At 41.6% G+C, this 14,439-nt stretch overlaps 1 protein-coding gene across 1 annotated transcript in view; it reads right to left on the reverse strand.

The window, feature by feature from the left end:
- The window catches only part of LOC145861807 (serine/threonine-protein kinase 26), a 15,351-nt gene extending 3,228 nt beyond the window's left edge, over positions 1–12,123 (reverse strand). Inside the window, exons 1-2 of the mRNA XM_082965353.1 lie at positions 11,905–12,123; positions 11,679–11,783 (exon numbers count right to left, since the gene is read on the reverse strand). Coding sequence (XP_082821479.1) covers positions 11,679–11,705 — 27 coding nt within the window. The 5' untranslated portion in view covers positions 11,706–11,783; positions 11,905–12,123. The remainder of the gene's footprint in view (positions 1–11,678; positions 11,784–11,904) is intronic.
- Between the last annotated feature and the right edge of the window lie 2,316 nt (positions 12,124–14,439).

A 14,439-nucleotide genomic window follows, 5' to 3' on the forward strand; every position in this document is an offset into this window, starting at 1 on the left:
ATCTCTCTAACCCATCAGACTGTAGTGGTGTTATCATCTCTCTCTAACCCATCAGACTGTAGTGGTGTTATCATCTCTAACCCATCAGACTGTAGTGGTGTTATCATCTCTCTAACCCATCAGACTGTAGTGGTGTTATCATCTCTCTAACCCATCAGACTGTAGTGGTGTTATCATCTCTCTCTAACCCATCAGACTGTAGTGGTGTTATCATCTCTCTAACCCATCAGACTGTAGTGGTGTTATCATCTCTCTCTAACCCATCAGACTGTAGTGGTGTTATCATCTCTCTCTAACCCATCAGACTGTAGTGGTGTTATCATCTCTCTAACCCATCAGACTGTAGTGGTGTTATCATCTCTCTAACCCATCAGACTGTAGTGGTGTTATCATCTCTCTCTAACCCATCAGACTGTAGTGGTGTTATCATCTCTCTAACCCATCAGACTGTAGTGGTGTTATCATCTCTCTCTAACCCATCAGACTGTAGTGGTGTTATCATCTCTCTCTAACCCATCAGACTGTAGTGGTGTTATCACTCTCTAACCCATCAGACTGTAGTGGTGTTATCATCTCTCTAACCCATCAGACTGTAGTGGTGTTATCATCTCTCTAACCCATCAGACTGTAGTGGTGTTATCATCTCTCTCTAACCCATCAGACTGTAGAGGTGTTATCATCTCTCTAACCCATCAGACTGTAGTGGTGTTATCATCTCTCTCTAACCCATCAGACTGTAGTGGTGTTATCATCTCTCTCTAACCCATCAGACTGTAGTGGTGTTATAACCCATCAGACTGTAGTGGTGTTATCATCTCTCTCTAACCCATCAGACTGTAGTGGTGTTATCATCTCTCTCTAACCCATCAGACTGTAGTGGTGTTATCATCTCTCTCTAACCCATCAGACTGTAGTGGTGTTATCATCTCTCTCTAACCCATCAGACTGTAGTGGTGTTATCATCTCTCTAACCCATCAGACTGTAGTGGTGTTATGATCTCTCTAACCCATCAGACTGTAGTGGTGTTATCATCTCTCTAACCCATCAGACTGTAGTGGTGTTATCATCTCTCTAACCCATCAGACTGTAGTGGTGTTATCATCTCTCTCTAACCCATCAGACTGTAGTGGTGTTATCATCTCTCTAACCCATCAGACTGTAGTGGTGTTATCATCTCTCTCTAACCCATCAGACTGTAGTGGTGTTATCATCTCTCTAACCCATCAGACTGTAGTGGTGTTATCATCTCTCTAACCTATCAGACTGTAGTGGTGTTATCATCTCTCTAACCCATCAGACTGTAGTGGTGTTATCATCTCTCTCTAACCCATCAGACTGTAGTGGTGTTATCATCTCTCTAAACCATCAGACTGTAGTGGTGTTATCATCTCTCTAACCCATCAGACTGTAGTGGTGTTATCATCTCTCTCTAACCCATCAGACTGTAGTGGTGTTATCATCTCTCTCTAACCCATCAGACTGTAGTGGTGTTATCATCTCTCTCTAACCCATCAGACTGTAGTGGTGTTATCATCTCTCTCTAACCCATCAGACTGTAGTGGTGTTATCATCTCTCTCTAACCCATCAGACTGTAGTGGTGTTATCATCTCTCTCTAACCCATCAGACTGTAGTGGTGTTATCATCTCTCTAACCCATCAGACTGTAGTGGTGTTATCATCTCTCTCTAACCCATCAGACTGTAGTGGTGTTATCATCTCTAACCCATCAGACTGTAGTGGTGTTATCATCTCTAACCCATCAGACTGTAGTGGTGTTATCATCTCTAACCCATCAGACTGTAGTGGTGTTATCATCTCTCTCTAACCCATCAGACAGACTGTAGTGGTGTTATCATCTCTCTCTAACCCATCAGACAGACTGTAGTGGTGTTATCATCTCTCTAACCCATCAGACTGTAGTGGTGTTATCATCTCTCTCTAACCCATCAGACTGTAGTGGTGTTATCATCTCTCTCTAACCCATCAGACTGTAGTGGTGTTATCATCTCTCTAACCCATCAGACTGTAGTGGTGTTATCATCTCTCTCTAACCCATCAGACTGTAGTGGTGTTATCATCTCTCTAACCCATCAGACTGTAGTGGTGTTATCATCTCTCTAACCCATCAGACTGTAGTGGTGTTATCATCTCTCTAACCCATCAGACTGTAGTGGTGTTATCATCTCTCTCTAACCCATCAGACTGTAGTGGTGTTATCATCTCTCTCTAACCCATCAGACTGTAGTGGTGTTATCATCTCTCTCTAACCCATCAGACTGTAGTGGTGTTATCATCTCTCTAAACCATCAGACTGTAGTGGTGTTATCATCTCTCTAACCCATCAGACTGTAGTGGTGTTATCATCTCTCTCTAACCCATCAGACTGTAGTGGTGTTATCATCTCTAACCCATCAGACTGTAGTGGTGTTATCATCTCTCTCTAACCCATCAGACTGTAGTGGTGTTATGATCTCTCTCTAACCCATCAGACTGTAGTGGTGTTATCATCTCTCTCTAACCCATCAGACTGTAGTGGTGTTATCATCTCTCTCTAACCCATCAGACTGTAGTGGTGTTATCATCTCTCTCTAACCCATCAGACTGTAGTGGTGTTATCATCTCTCTCTAACCCATCAGACTGTAGTGGTGTTATCATCTCTCTCTAACCCATCAGACTGTAGTGGTGTTATCATCTCTCTAACCCATCAGACTGTAGTGGTGTTATCATCTCTCTCTAACCCATCAGACTGTAGTGGTGTTATCATCTCTCTAACCCATCAGACTGTAGTGGTGTTATCATCTCTCTCTAACCCATCAGACTGTAGTGGTGTTATCATCTCTCTAACCCATCAGACTGTAGTGGTGTTATCATCTCTCTCTAACCCATCAGACTGTAGTGGTGTTATCATCTCTCTCTAACCCATCAGACTGTAGTGGTGTTATCATCTCTCTCTAACCCATCAGACTGTAGTGGTGTTATCATCTCTCTCTAACCCATCAGACTGTAGTGGTGTTATCATCTCTCTCTAACCCATCAGACTGTAGTGGTGTTATCATCTCTCTCTAACCCATCAGACTGTAGTGGTGTTATCATCTCTCTCTAACCCATCAGACTGTAGTGGTGTTATCATCTCTCTCTAACCCATCAGACTGTAGTGGTGTTATCATCTCTCTAACCCATCAGACTGTAGTGGTGTTATCATCTCTCTCTAACCCATCAGACTGTAGTGGTGTTATCATCTCTCTCTAACCCATCAGACTGTAGTGGTGTTATCATCTCTCTCTAACCCATCAGACTGTAGTGGTGTTATCATCTCTCTCTAACCCATCAGACAGACTGTAGTGGTGTTATCATCTCTCTAACCCATCAGACTGTAGTGGTGTTATCATCTCTCTAACCCATCAGACTGTAGTGGTGTTATCATCTCTCTCTAACCCATCAGACTGTAGTGGTGTTATCATCTCTCTAACCCATCAGACTGTAGTGGTGTTATCATCTCTCTCTAACCCATCAGACTGTAGTGGTGTTATCATCTCTCTAACCCATCAGACTGTAGTGGTGTTATCATCTCTCTAACCCATCAGACTGTAGTGGTGTTATCATCTCTCTCAACCCATCAGACTGTAGTGGTGTTATCATCTCTCTCTAACCCATCAGACTGTAGTGGTGTTATCATCTCTCTCTAACCCATCAGACTGTAGTGGTGTTATCATCTCTCTCTAACCCATCAGACTGTAGTGGTGTTATCATCTCTCTAACCCATCAGACTGTAGTGGTGTTATCATCTCTCTAACCCATCAGACTGTAGTGGTGTTATCATCTCTCTCTAACCCATCAGACTGTAGTGGTGTTATCATCTCTAACCCATCAGACTGTAGTGGTGTTATCATCTCTCTCTAACCCATCAGACTGTAGTGGTGTTATCATCTCTCTCTAACCCATCAGACTGTAGTGGTGTTATCATCTCTCTCTAACCCATCAGACTGTAGTGGTGTTATCATCTCTCTCTAACCCATCAGACTGTAGTGGTGTTATCATCTCTCTCTAACCCATCAGACTGTAGTGGTGTTATCACTCTCTCTAACCCATCAGACTGTAGTGGTGTTATCATCTCTCTCTAACCCATCAGACTGTAGTGGTGTTATCATCTCTCTAACCCATCAGACTGTAGTGGTGTTATCATCTCTCTCTAACCCATCAGACTGTAGTGGTGTTATCATCTCTCTAACCCATCAGACTGTAGTGGTGTTATCATCTCTCTCTAACCCATCAGACTGTAGTGGTGTTATCATCTCTCTAACCCATCAGACTGTAGTGGTGTTATCATCTCTCTCTAACCCATCAGACTGTAGTGGTGTTATCATCTCTCTCTAACCCATCAGACTGTAGTGGTGTTATCATCTCTCTCTAACCCATCAGACTGTAGTGGTGTTATCATCTCTCTCTAACCCATCAGACTGTAGTGGTGTTATCATCTCTCTCTAACCCATCAGACTGTAGTGGTGTTATCATCTCTCTCTAACCCATCAGACTGTAGTGGTGTTATCATCTCTCTCTAACCCAGGAGACTGTAGTGGTGTTATCATCTCTCTCTAACCCATCAGACTGTAGTGGTGTTATCATCTCTCTAACCCATCAGACTGTAGTGGTGTTATCATCTCTCTCTAACCCATCAGACTGTAGTGGTGTTATCATCTCTCTAACCCATCAGACTGTAGTGGTGTTATCATCTCTCTCTAACCCATCAGACTGTAGTGGTGTTATCATCTCTCTCTAACCCATCAGACTGTAGTGGTGTTATCATCTCTCTCTAACCCATCAGACTGTAGTGGTGTTATCATCTCTCTAACCCATCAGACTGTAGTGGTGTTATCATCTCTCTCTAACCCATCAGACTGTAGTGGTGTTATCATCTCTCTAACCCATCAGACTGTAGTGGTGTTATCATCTCTCTCTAACCCATCAGACTGTAGTGGTGTTATCATCTCTAACCCATCAGACTGTAGTGGTGTTATCATCTCTCTAACCCATCAGACTGTAGTGGTGTTATCATCTCTCTCTAACCCATCAGACTGTAGTGGTGTTATCATCTCTCTCTAACCCATCAGACTGTAGTGGTGTTATCATCTCTCTCTAACCCATCAGACTGTAGTGGTGTTATCATCTCTCTAACCCATCAGACTGTAGTGGTGTTATCATCTCTCTAACCCATCAGACTGTAGTGGTGTTATCATCTCTCTAACCCATCAGACTGTAGTGGTGTTATCATCTCTCTCTAACCCATCAGACTGTAGTGGTGTTATCATCTCTAACCCATCAGACTGTAGTGGTGTTATCATCTCTCTCTAACCCATCAGACTGTAGAGGTGTTATCATCTCTCTCTAACCCATCAGACTGTAGTGGTGTTATCATCTCTCTCTAACCCATCAGACTGTAGTGGTGTTATCATCTCTCTCTAACCCATCAGACTGTAGTGGTGTTATCATCTCTCTCTAACCCATCAGACTGTAGTGGTGTTATCATCTCTCTAACCCATCAGACTGTAGTGGTGTTATCATCTCTCTCTAACCCATCAGACTGTAGTGGTGTTATCATCTCTCTAACCCATCAGACTGTAGTGGTGTTATCATCTCTCTCTAACCCATCAGACTGTAGTGGTGTTATCATCTCTCAAACCCATCAGACTGTAGTGGTGTTATCATCTCTCTCTAACCCATCAGACTGTAGAGGTGTTATCATCTCTCTAACCCATCAGACTGTAGTGGTGTTATCATCTCTCTCTAACCCATCAGACTGTAGTGGTGTTATCATCTCTCTCTAACCCATCAGACTGTAGTGGTGTTATCATCTCTCTAACCCATCAGACTGTAGTGGTGTTATGATCTCTCTAACCCATCAGACTGTAGTGGTGTTATCATCTCTCTAACCCATCAGACTGTAGTGGTGTTATCATCTCTCTAACCCATCAGACTGTAGTGGTGTTATCATCTCTCTCTAACCCATCAGACTGTAGTGGTGTTATCATCTCTCTAAACCATCAGACTGTAGTGGTGTTATCATCTCTCTAACCCATCAGACTGTAGTGGTGTTATCATCTCTCTCTAACCCATCAGACTGTAGTGGTGTTATCATCTCTCTCTAACCCATCAGACTGTAGTGGTGTTATCATCTCTCTCTAACCCATCAGACTGTAGTGGTGTTATCATCTCTCTCTAACCCATCAGACTGTAGTGGTGTTATCATCTCTCTCTAACCCATCAGACTGTAGTGGTGTTATCATCTCTCTCTAACCCATCAGACTGTAGTGGTGTTATCATCTCTCTAACCCATCAGACTGTAGTCGTGTTATCATCTCTCTCTAACCCATCAGACTGTAGTGGTGTTATCATCTCTCTAACCCATCAGACTGTAGTGGTGTTATCATCTCTCTAACCCATCAGACTGTAGTGGTGTTATCATCTCTCTAACCCATCAGACTGTAGTGGTGTTATCATCTCTCTAACCCATCAGACTGTAGTGGTGTTTTTTATCTCTCTCTAACCCATCAGACTGTAGTGGTGTTATCATCTCTAACCCATCAGACTGTAGTGGTGTTATCATCTCTCTAACCCATCAGACTGTAGTGGTGTTATCATCTCTCTAACCCATCAGACTGTAGAGGTGTTATCATCTCTCTCTAACCCATCAGACTGTAGTGGTGTTATCATCTCTCTAACCCATCAGACTGTAGTGGTGTTATCATCTCTCTCTAACCCATCAGACTGTAGTGGTGTTATCATCTCTCTCTAACCCATCAGACTGTAGTGGTGTTATCATCTCTAACCCATCAGACTGTAGTGGTGTTATCATCTCTCTAACCCATCAGACTGTAGTGGTGTTATCATCTCTCTAAACCATCAGACTGTAGTGGTGTTATCATCTCTCTCTAACCCATCAGACTGTAGTGGTGTTATCATCTCTCTCTAACCCATCAGACTGTAGAGGTGTTATCATCTCTCTAACCCATCGGACTGTAGTGGTGTTATCATCTCTCTCTAACCCATCAGACTGTAGTGGTGTTATCATCTCTCTCTAACCCATCAGACTGTAGTGGTGTTATCATCTCTCTAACCCATCAGACTGTAGTGGTGTTATCATCTCTCAAACCCATCAGACTGTAGTGGTGTTATCATCTCTCTCTAACCCATCAGACTGTAGAGGTGTTATCATCTCTCTAACCCATCAGACTGTAGTGGTGTTATCATCTCTCTCTAACCCATCAGACTGTAGTGGTGTTATCATCTCTCTCTAACCCATCAGACTGTAGTGGTGTTATCATCTCTCTAACCCATCAGACTGTAGTGGTGTTATGATCTCTCTAACCCATCAGACTGTAGTGGTGTTATCATCTCTCTAACCCATCAGACTGTAGAGGTGTTATCATCTCTCTAACCCATCAGACTGTAGTGGTGTTATGATCTCTCTAACCCATCAGACTGTAGTGGTGTTATCATCTCTCTAACCCATCAGACTGTAGTGGTGTTATCATCTCTCTAACCCATCAGACTGTAGTGGTGTTATCATCTCTCTAACCCATCAGACTGTAGAGGTGTTATCATCTCTCTAACCCATCAGACTGTAGTGGTGTTATCATCTCTCTCTAACCCATCAGACTGTAGTGGTGTTATCATCTCTCTCTAACCCATCAGACTGTAGTGGTGTTATCATCTCTCTCTCAACCCATCAGACTGTAGTGGTGTTATCATCTCTCTCTAACCCATCAGACTGTAGAGGTGTTATCACTCTCTCTAACCCATCAGACTGTAGTGGTGTTATCATCTCTCTCTAACCCATCAGACTGTAGTGGTGTTATCATCTCTCTCTAACCCATCAGACTGTAGTGGTGTTATCATCTCTCTCTAACCCATCAGACTGTAGTGGTGTTATCATCTCTCTCTAACCCATCAGACTGTAGTGGTGTTATCATCTCTCTCTAACCCATCAGACTGTAGTGGTGTTATCATCTCTCTCTAACCCATCAGACTGTAGTGGTGTTATCATCTCTCTAACCCATCAGACTGTAGTGGTGTTATCATCTCTCTCTAACCCATCAGACTGTAGTGGTGTTATCATCTCTCTAACCCATCAGACTGTAGAGGTGTTATCATCTCTCTCTAACCCATCAGACTGTAGTGGTGTTATCATCTCTCTCTAACCCATCAGACTGTAGTGGTGTTATCATCTCTCTCTCTAACCCATCAGACTGTAGTGGTGTTATCATCTCTCTCTAACCCATCAGACTGTAGTGGTGTTATCATCTCTCTCTAACCCATCAGACTGTAGTGGTGTTATCATCTCTCTAACCCATCAGACTGTAGAGGTGTTATCATCTCTCTCTAACCCATCAGACTGTAGTGGTGTTATCATCTCTCTCTAACCCATCAGACTGTAGTGGTGTTATCATCTCTCTAACCCATCAGACTGTAGTGGTGTTATCATCTCTCTCTAACCCATCAGACTGTAGTGGTGTTATCATCTCTCTCTCTAACCCAGTGGTTCCCAACCTTTTTATATTCCCGTATAGGGTTGCAAAGGGTCGGAAACTTTTCGGTAAATTTCCAGAATCTTTCCAGAAACGTTCCATGGCAAGTTAAGTGCAGGAATTTGGGGAATTTTGCTTAAATTCATCTAAAAAAAGTTAGCTTATAACAGTGGACCTTTTTTTGTGGGATACACATAAGACAATTCTAGGTCTTGTGGCATATTTTGGTTAAACTATCCCCAATTCAATGGAATTGCAACCCTCTGCATGCACAGTGCATTCTACCATCACATGTACAGCTGATTCTCAAGATCTTCCACACTAATGAGTTGCTATTGAGCCCACACTACTACACTGTCTGAGCCAAGGACTACATACTTTCTGGTAAGATTTGATTACAATACTGGGTGGGGTGAATATATTTATATGATTTATTGTTAACTAGTTATTAGTAGCCTACAGCAAAGTGTGTTTAAATCAGTTCTAACTTGTTCATTTCTGCTAGTTAGTTTTTGCTGCCATGTGGGTTTTAGCTTGCTTGAGCCTGCTAACTGAGGAGTGTTAAATTCACCTGTTTCATTTTAAAATATTTATCTTACAACGGAGTTGTTTAATCTAACTGCTTAACTATTTATTTATCTGTACATAGAATTGTATTTGTTTTTTTTTACCTAATTTTTTTTCTCATCTTTACAGGAAAATGCCAAAATCTGACGTGTGGAAACATTTCACTGCAGCTAATGTAGAAGGAAAGGTTTTTGTACATTTGTAAATACTGTGCCAAATCATATGTGAAGAATGCAACAAAGATGCAGAATCATCTGGCCAAGTGCATAAAGTTCCCTCAGCGCTCACAACAAGCAACCTCTGACAAAAGTCCCTCTACTTCTATTCGAGGTGAAAATGATTAATCTGACACCTTATCGATAGCAACAGCTCATGGTCCTCCTGGAATCAGATGTTTTTTTAACTCAATGGAGGAACGTAGTCAGAGAGATGCTGAAGAATGTCTTGCTCGAGCTGTGTATGTAACTGGTTCACCTCTGATGCTCACAGGCAATGTGTGTGAGAGAGAGAGAATCTCTCTCGCTCTCTCTAAACAAACTTAGTTTAACTGTATTACCCCATTCAGAAACCCAGAATATAACCTTGTTTAAGTCCGCTGTTTGTAAACAATGCTATTGTAAAGAAAGACTTTACAGCTTCAAAACGTAAAGTATCAAAAACATTACGAACATTGAATTAACGACTGCAGCTTCCAGCAGGAGCTGTGTTCAGCTCAGCACCTGTAGTGGTCTGACCAAGGTTAAAAATAACCAGCTTCTTTTATACACCTGCTGTAGCCAATGGAGGAGTACGGAAGTCTGCTATGCAAATTGCCATTGCGACATAAGAGCTACCAATCACATTTCCCTATAAACTCCAGATAAAGAGAGAGAGAGAGAGCTTGGACTTTTGCGTTCCCACTTCATACCTTCGAGTGTCAGGAATAACCTATTTATAATGGGCAGGCGAGGGAAAGTTCAACAGCTTTTATGATGTCATAATCAGAGCCCTTTGTGACATCACAGTCCTAAACACAGATGTGTGTGATGTCATAAAGACAAAAGTCTCTAGATTTGGAACAATATGAATGAGGACTCCATTTCAGTAGGAACCAAACATGTTCACCTCCACATAGCAGAAAATACAGGATCACAGACTGTTACTTGGAGAGATATTCCAGGAAATATCTCTAATAACTTCCTCATACAATATAACACCTTGTTTTTATGACTGTATGGGTTAAAGGGTGATTCACACTGCTGTTGAGAACTTGGTCAATATTTGTGAGAGAGAGAGAGAGAGAGAGAGAGAGAGAGAGAGAGAGAGACAGAGGGAGGAGATTGAATTTCATCCCTCTCTCTGTCTAACATAAATTTACATGAATAACAATCAATCACAAATTCCTACCATAAATGTTACGTCCCTTGTGAACAGAATCCATCTGAATGGCCATGCGTCAGCTCATCTACAGACGGAAGGTCCAGCAGTGTCTCTCTACCAAATGGTATCCCATTCCCTAGTGCACTACTTCTGAAAAGTGGTGCACTATGTAGGGAATAGGGTGCCATTTTGGTAGACACAGACGGACAGTTGTTTTTAATCCCAGAGCACACTGACCCTTAGACCCTAGTTTAGGGTCACCCAACTGGAGGAAGGAGGAAACGCGCACACACACACACACACACACACCCTGATACCAGTGTTCAATAAATAATTGCATCTGCTCCAGAAGTACAGAAGTCAACGTTAGTTCCATGACGGTGATGTCATAATGGGACGTATAATAGACAATAGTACACTAATAAAAGGTGTGTTACGTGGTGACATAATGAGCCTGTTGAACACAACCCTCTCCTCCAGCTGTACAGTCAGTCAAACAACGGGATAGAACATTAAATGCGAGCCTAATACTTCACATCACACTTACAGTTAGAAAATGATCAATGCGGCGGCAGGGTAGCCTAGTGGTTAGAGCGTTGGGCCCAGTAACCTGAAAGGCTGCAAGATCGAGCTGACAAGGTAAAAATGTGTCGTTCTTCCCCTGAACAAGGCAGTTAAATCCACTGTTCCACTGTAGGCCGTCATTGTAAATAAGAATTTGTTCTTAGTAGAAAGAGGAGGAAGGGAAGCGCTACTAAGGTACACAATAGTAAATGTTGGTAGACAGAAGGTGCTCTTTGGTAAAAGGGGTGAGTTGGTCTTCAAAAAGAAAGGAGGACCAAGGCACTCTTCATATAATTGATAAAATGCCTTTATTTGTATGGCATGTTCAATAGAAACAATGTTTTTAAAAAACCGACGCGTTTCGGCTGCATAAGAATTTGTTCTTAACTGACTTGCCTAGTTAAAATAATGAAAATTGCAGACAGTCAATTTGTATTTCTATTGGCTACTTCAAAAGCGGTATGCTTGGTCTAGTTCTGGCGATGCATGTAGGTATGTCATTCACCTGTCCTCGTCCACATGTGTGTCTAGTCTGCTGTGCTTCTTACTACAAACTCACAAACGTCCAGCAACATATATATATATATATATATATATATATATATATAGAAACAGAATAAAATCCAACACAAACGGAGAAACCTGTTTGATAGAGATTCTTACCTGCATTCCTGGCACCTGCACCTCCATTCTCCCGTGTTCCCACCTCGACTCCACCAACTGTCCTTTCAGTCTTGTTCTTCCTCCTCCTCTCTCCCTTGTAGAGCTCTGAAATCAAACATTAACACAGGAACCAAGGTTAAAAACACACGCGGCAGAATGTCCTTCACAACAGCCGTGTTTGTACGTCGTCACCCATTTATGTCACCGTTATACTTTCTTTACTCACCCGACACAGCCCTTCGCGCCCAAAGTAAACTACAAAAAAATAAAAATAAACGAAAGTTCCACTTGTATTGTCTTACTCGACTATCCACGTGGGGGAAGAAAAAAAAAGGTTTTGACTCGTGAACCGTGAATCCTGCTCCATGTTGGTTCCAGAAGTCAGTCAGTGCGGTTGTGCATACCAGCGCTATAACTCGCGGTCAGACGGTTTACTGCAAGTAGGATCAGCAATGGAAGTATTTTGCACTCAGACGGGGACCCTTTTGATCACTTTTTTGTTGTCTTGTTATCAACTGTAACAACATCACTATTACCAACATTTATGGGTTCAATTCCAAAACTTGAAAATGATCAGTTACTTGAATCTTTAGAAAAGCGTATTCTCCGTTGACTAACCAAGTTCCCGAATGCTTTATTTATAGTAGGTCGGGGATTTTCATATTTCTCAGAATAATTTAATTGATAGATGGTCTCCGGGACAGTCCACTTCTATGAATACAAGTTTGAGGCAGTTTATGGAAAGGTTTGATATGATAGATAATTGGAGAGTAAAGTTTCCTAATGACTAGTCTTCCACTTGGAGTAATAAGACCAGGTCCAGACGATCACCACAGGTCTTTGGTTGGTGTCTAAATGTGTCTAAAGGCTATTTCTGTTAACATCCTGGCCACTCCCCTTACTGACCATAGAGCTGTTTATATTGACATTACACTGTTTATCTCTGATAATGGCCCTTACTGACCATAGAGCTGTTTATATTGAACTGTTTATCTCTGATAATGGCCCTTACTGACCATAGAGCTGTTTATATTGAACTGTTTATCTCTGATAATGGCCCTTACTGATCATAGAGCTGTTTATATTCACATTACACTGTTTATCTCTGATAATGGCCCTTACTGACCATAGAGCTGTTTATATTGAACTGTTTATCTCTGATAATGGCCCTTACTGATCATAGAGCTGTTTATATTGAACTGTTTATCTCTGATAATGGCCCTTACTGACCATAGAGCTGTTTATATTGACATGAAACTGTTTATCTCTGATAATGGCCTTGACAGAGCATCCTATTGGAAGCTTAGTAGCTCTATATTAAAACACGAGCTGGTCAAGATGAAGATAAACAATTTAATTACACACTTTTGGAACAAAGCTATAAATGACAATTCATACAGTCATAACTGGGAGCTTTTTAAATATGAGGTTGGAACATATTCAGAGTTTTCTTGCCAAGACAACGAGAGCTGAAGAAGAAAGTATAACTACAAAGATCATCTCTCTCGCTCAAAAGTCTGTTGAAAGTCTCTCAGAGGAGGACAAATCTGTTCTGTTTGAGCTACAACACAAGTTGGATGATATATATGAACTGAAAGCAGAGGGAGCCTGTATGAACTGAAAGCAGAGGCAGCCTGTATAAACTGAAAGCAGAGGGAGCCTGTATGAACTGAAAGCAGAGGGAGCCTGTATGAACTGAAAGCAGAGGGAGCCTGTATGAACTGAAAGCAGAGGGAGCCTGTATTAACTGAAAGCAGAGGCAGCCTGTATGAACTGAAAGCAGAGGGAGCCTGTATGAACTGAAAGCAGAGGGAGCCTGTATAAACTGAAAGCAGAGGGAGCCTGTATGAACTGAAAGCAGAGGGAGCCTGTATAAACTGAAAGCAGAGGCAGCCTGTATAAACTGAAAGCAGAGGGAGCCTGTATGAACTGAAAGCAGAGGGAGCCTGTATGAACTGAAAGCAGAGGCAGCCTGTATAAACTGAAAGCAGAGGGAGCCTGTATGAACTGAAAGCAGAGGCAGCCTGTATAAACTGAAAGCAGAGGGAGCGTTTGTCAGATCTAGGAAGAAGTGACTAGAGGAGGGTGAACAAAATTCATCTTATTATTTCAGGTTAGAAAAATACCACTCCAAAAATAATACAATTCAACAATTACATATTAATGGTCTCATCACAGATGATCACAAATTAATCTCTAACTTTAGTTGCAACCTACTTGATAAGTTCTAAGTATTGTGAGGTGTCCTGAACTTTTTTCCTATTATAGTTGAAGAGATCATTTATTCTATTGAACACCTTAAAAATAATAAGTCTCCTGGGACTGATGGTATATCTGCTGAGTTTAACAAAACGTTTTCTCAACAGTTGGCCCCATTTCAGTTAGAGGTCTTTCCTGATTACATTGTAAATAATGATCTCCCTCCCAGTTTGACTCAAGGTCTGATTACATTAATACCTAAGTCCAAAGACTTGCTTCTCCTCGATAATTGGCGTCCAATCTGTCTGCTCAATAACGACTACAAAATATTAACCTCTATATTTACAAAAAGAATGAAGGAAGTATTGGACTCAATTATAGAAGAGACCTAATCTGGCTTCATGAGGAATAGACAAATATCTAATAATATCCGACTGGTGTTAGACCTTATTGACTTTTCTGATTTAATCTTCAACGATATTTTTTATTGTCTTCTTAGACTTTTATAAAGCCTTCGATACAGTGGAACATGAGTTTCTATTTCTCTCCCTTGAGAAATTTA

Source organism: Salmo salar, chromosome 18, assembly GCF_965601325.2.
Source record: "Salmo salar chromosome 18, fSalSal1, whole genome shotgun sequence".
NCBI classification, from domain to species: domain Eukaryota; kingdom Metazoa; phylum Chordata; class Actinopteri; order Salmoniformes; family Salmonidae; genus Salmo; species Salmo salar.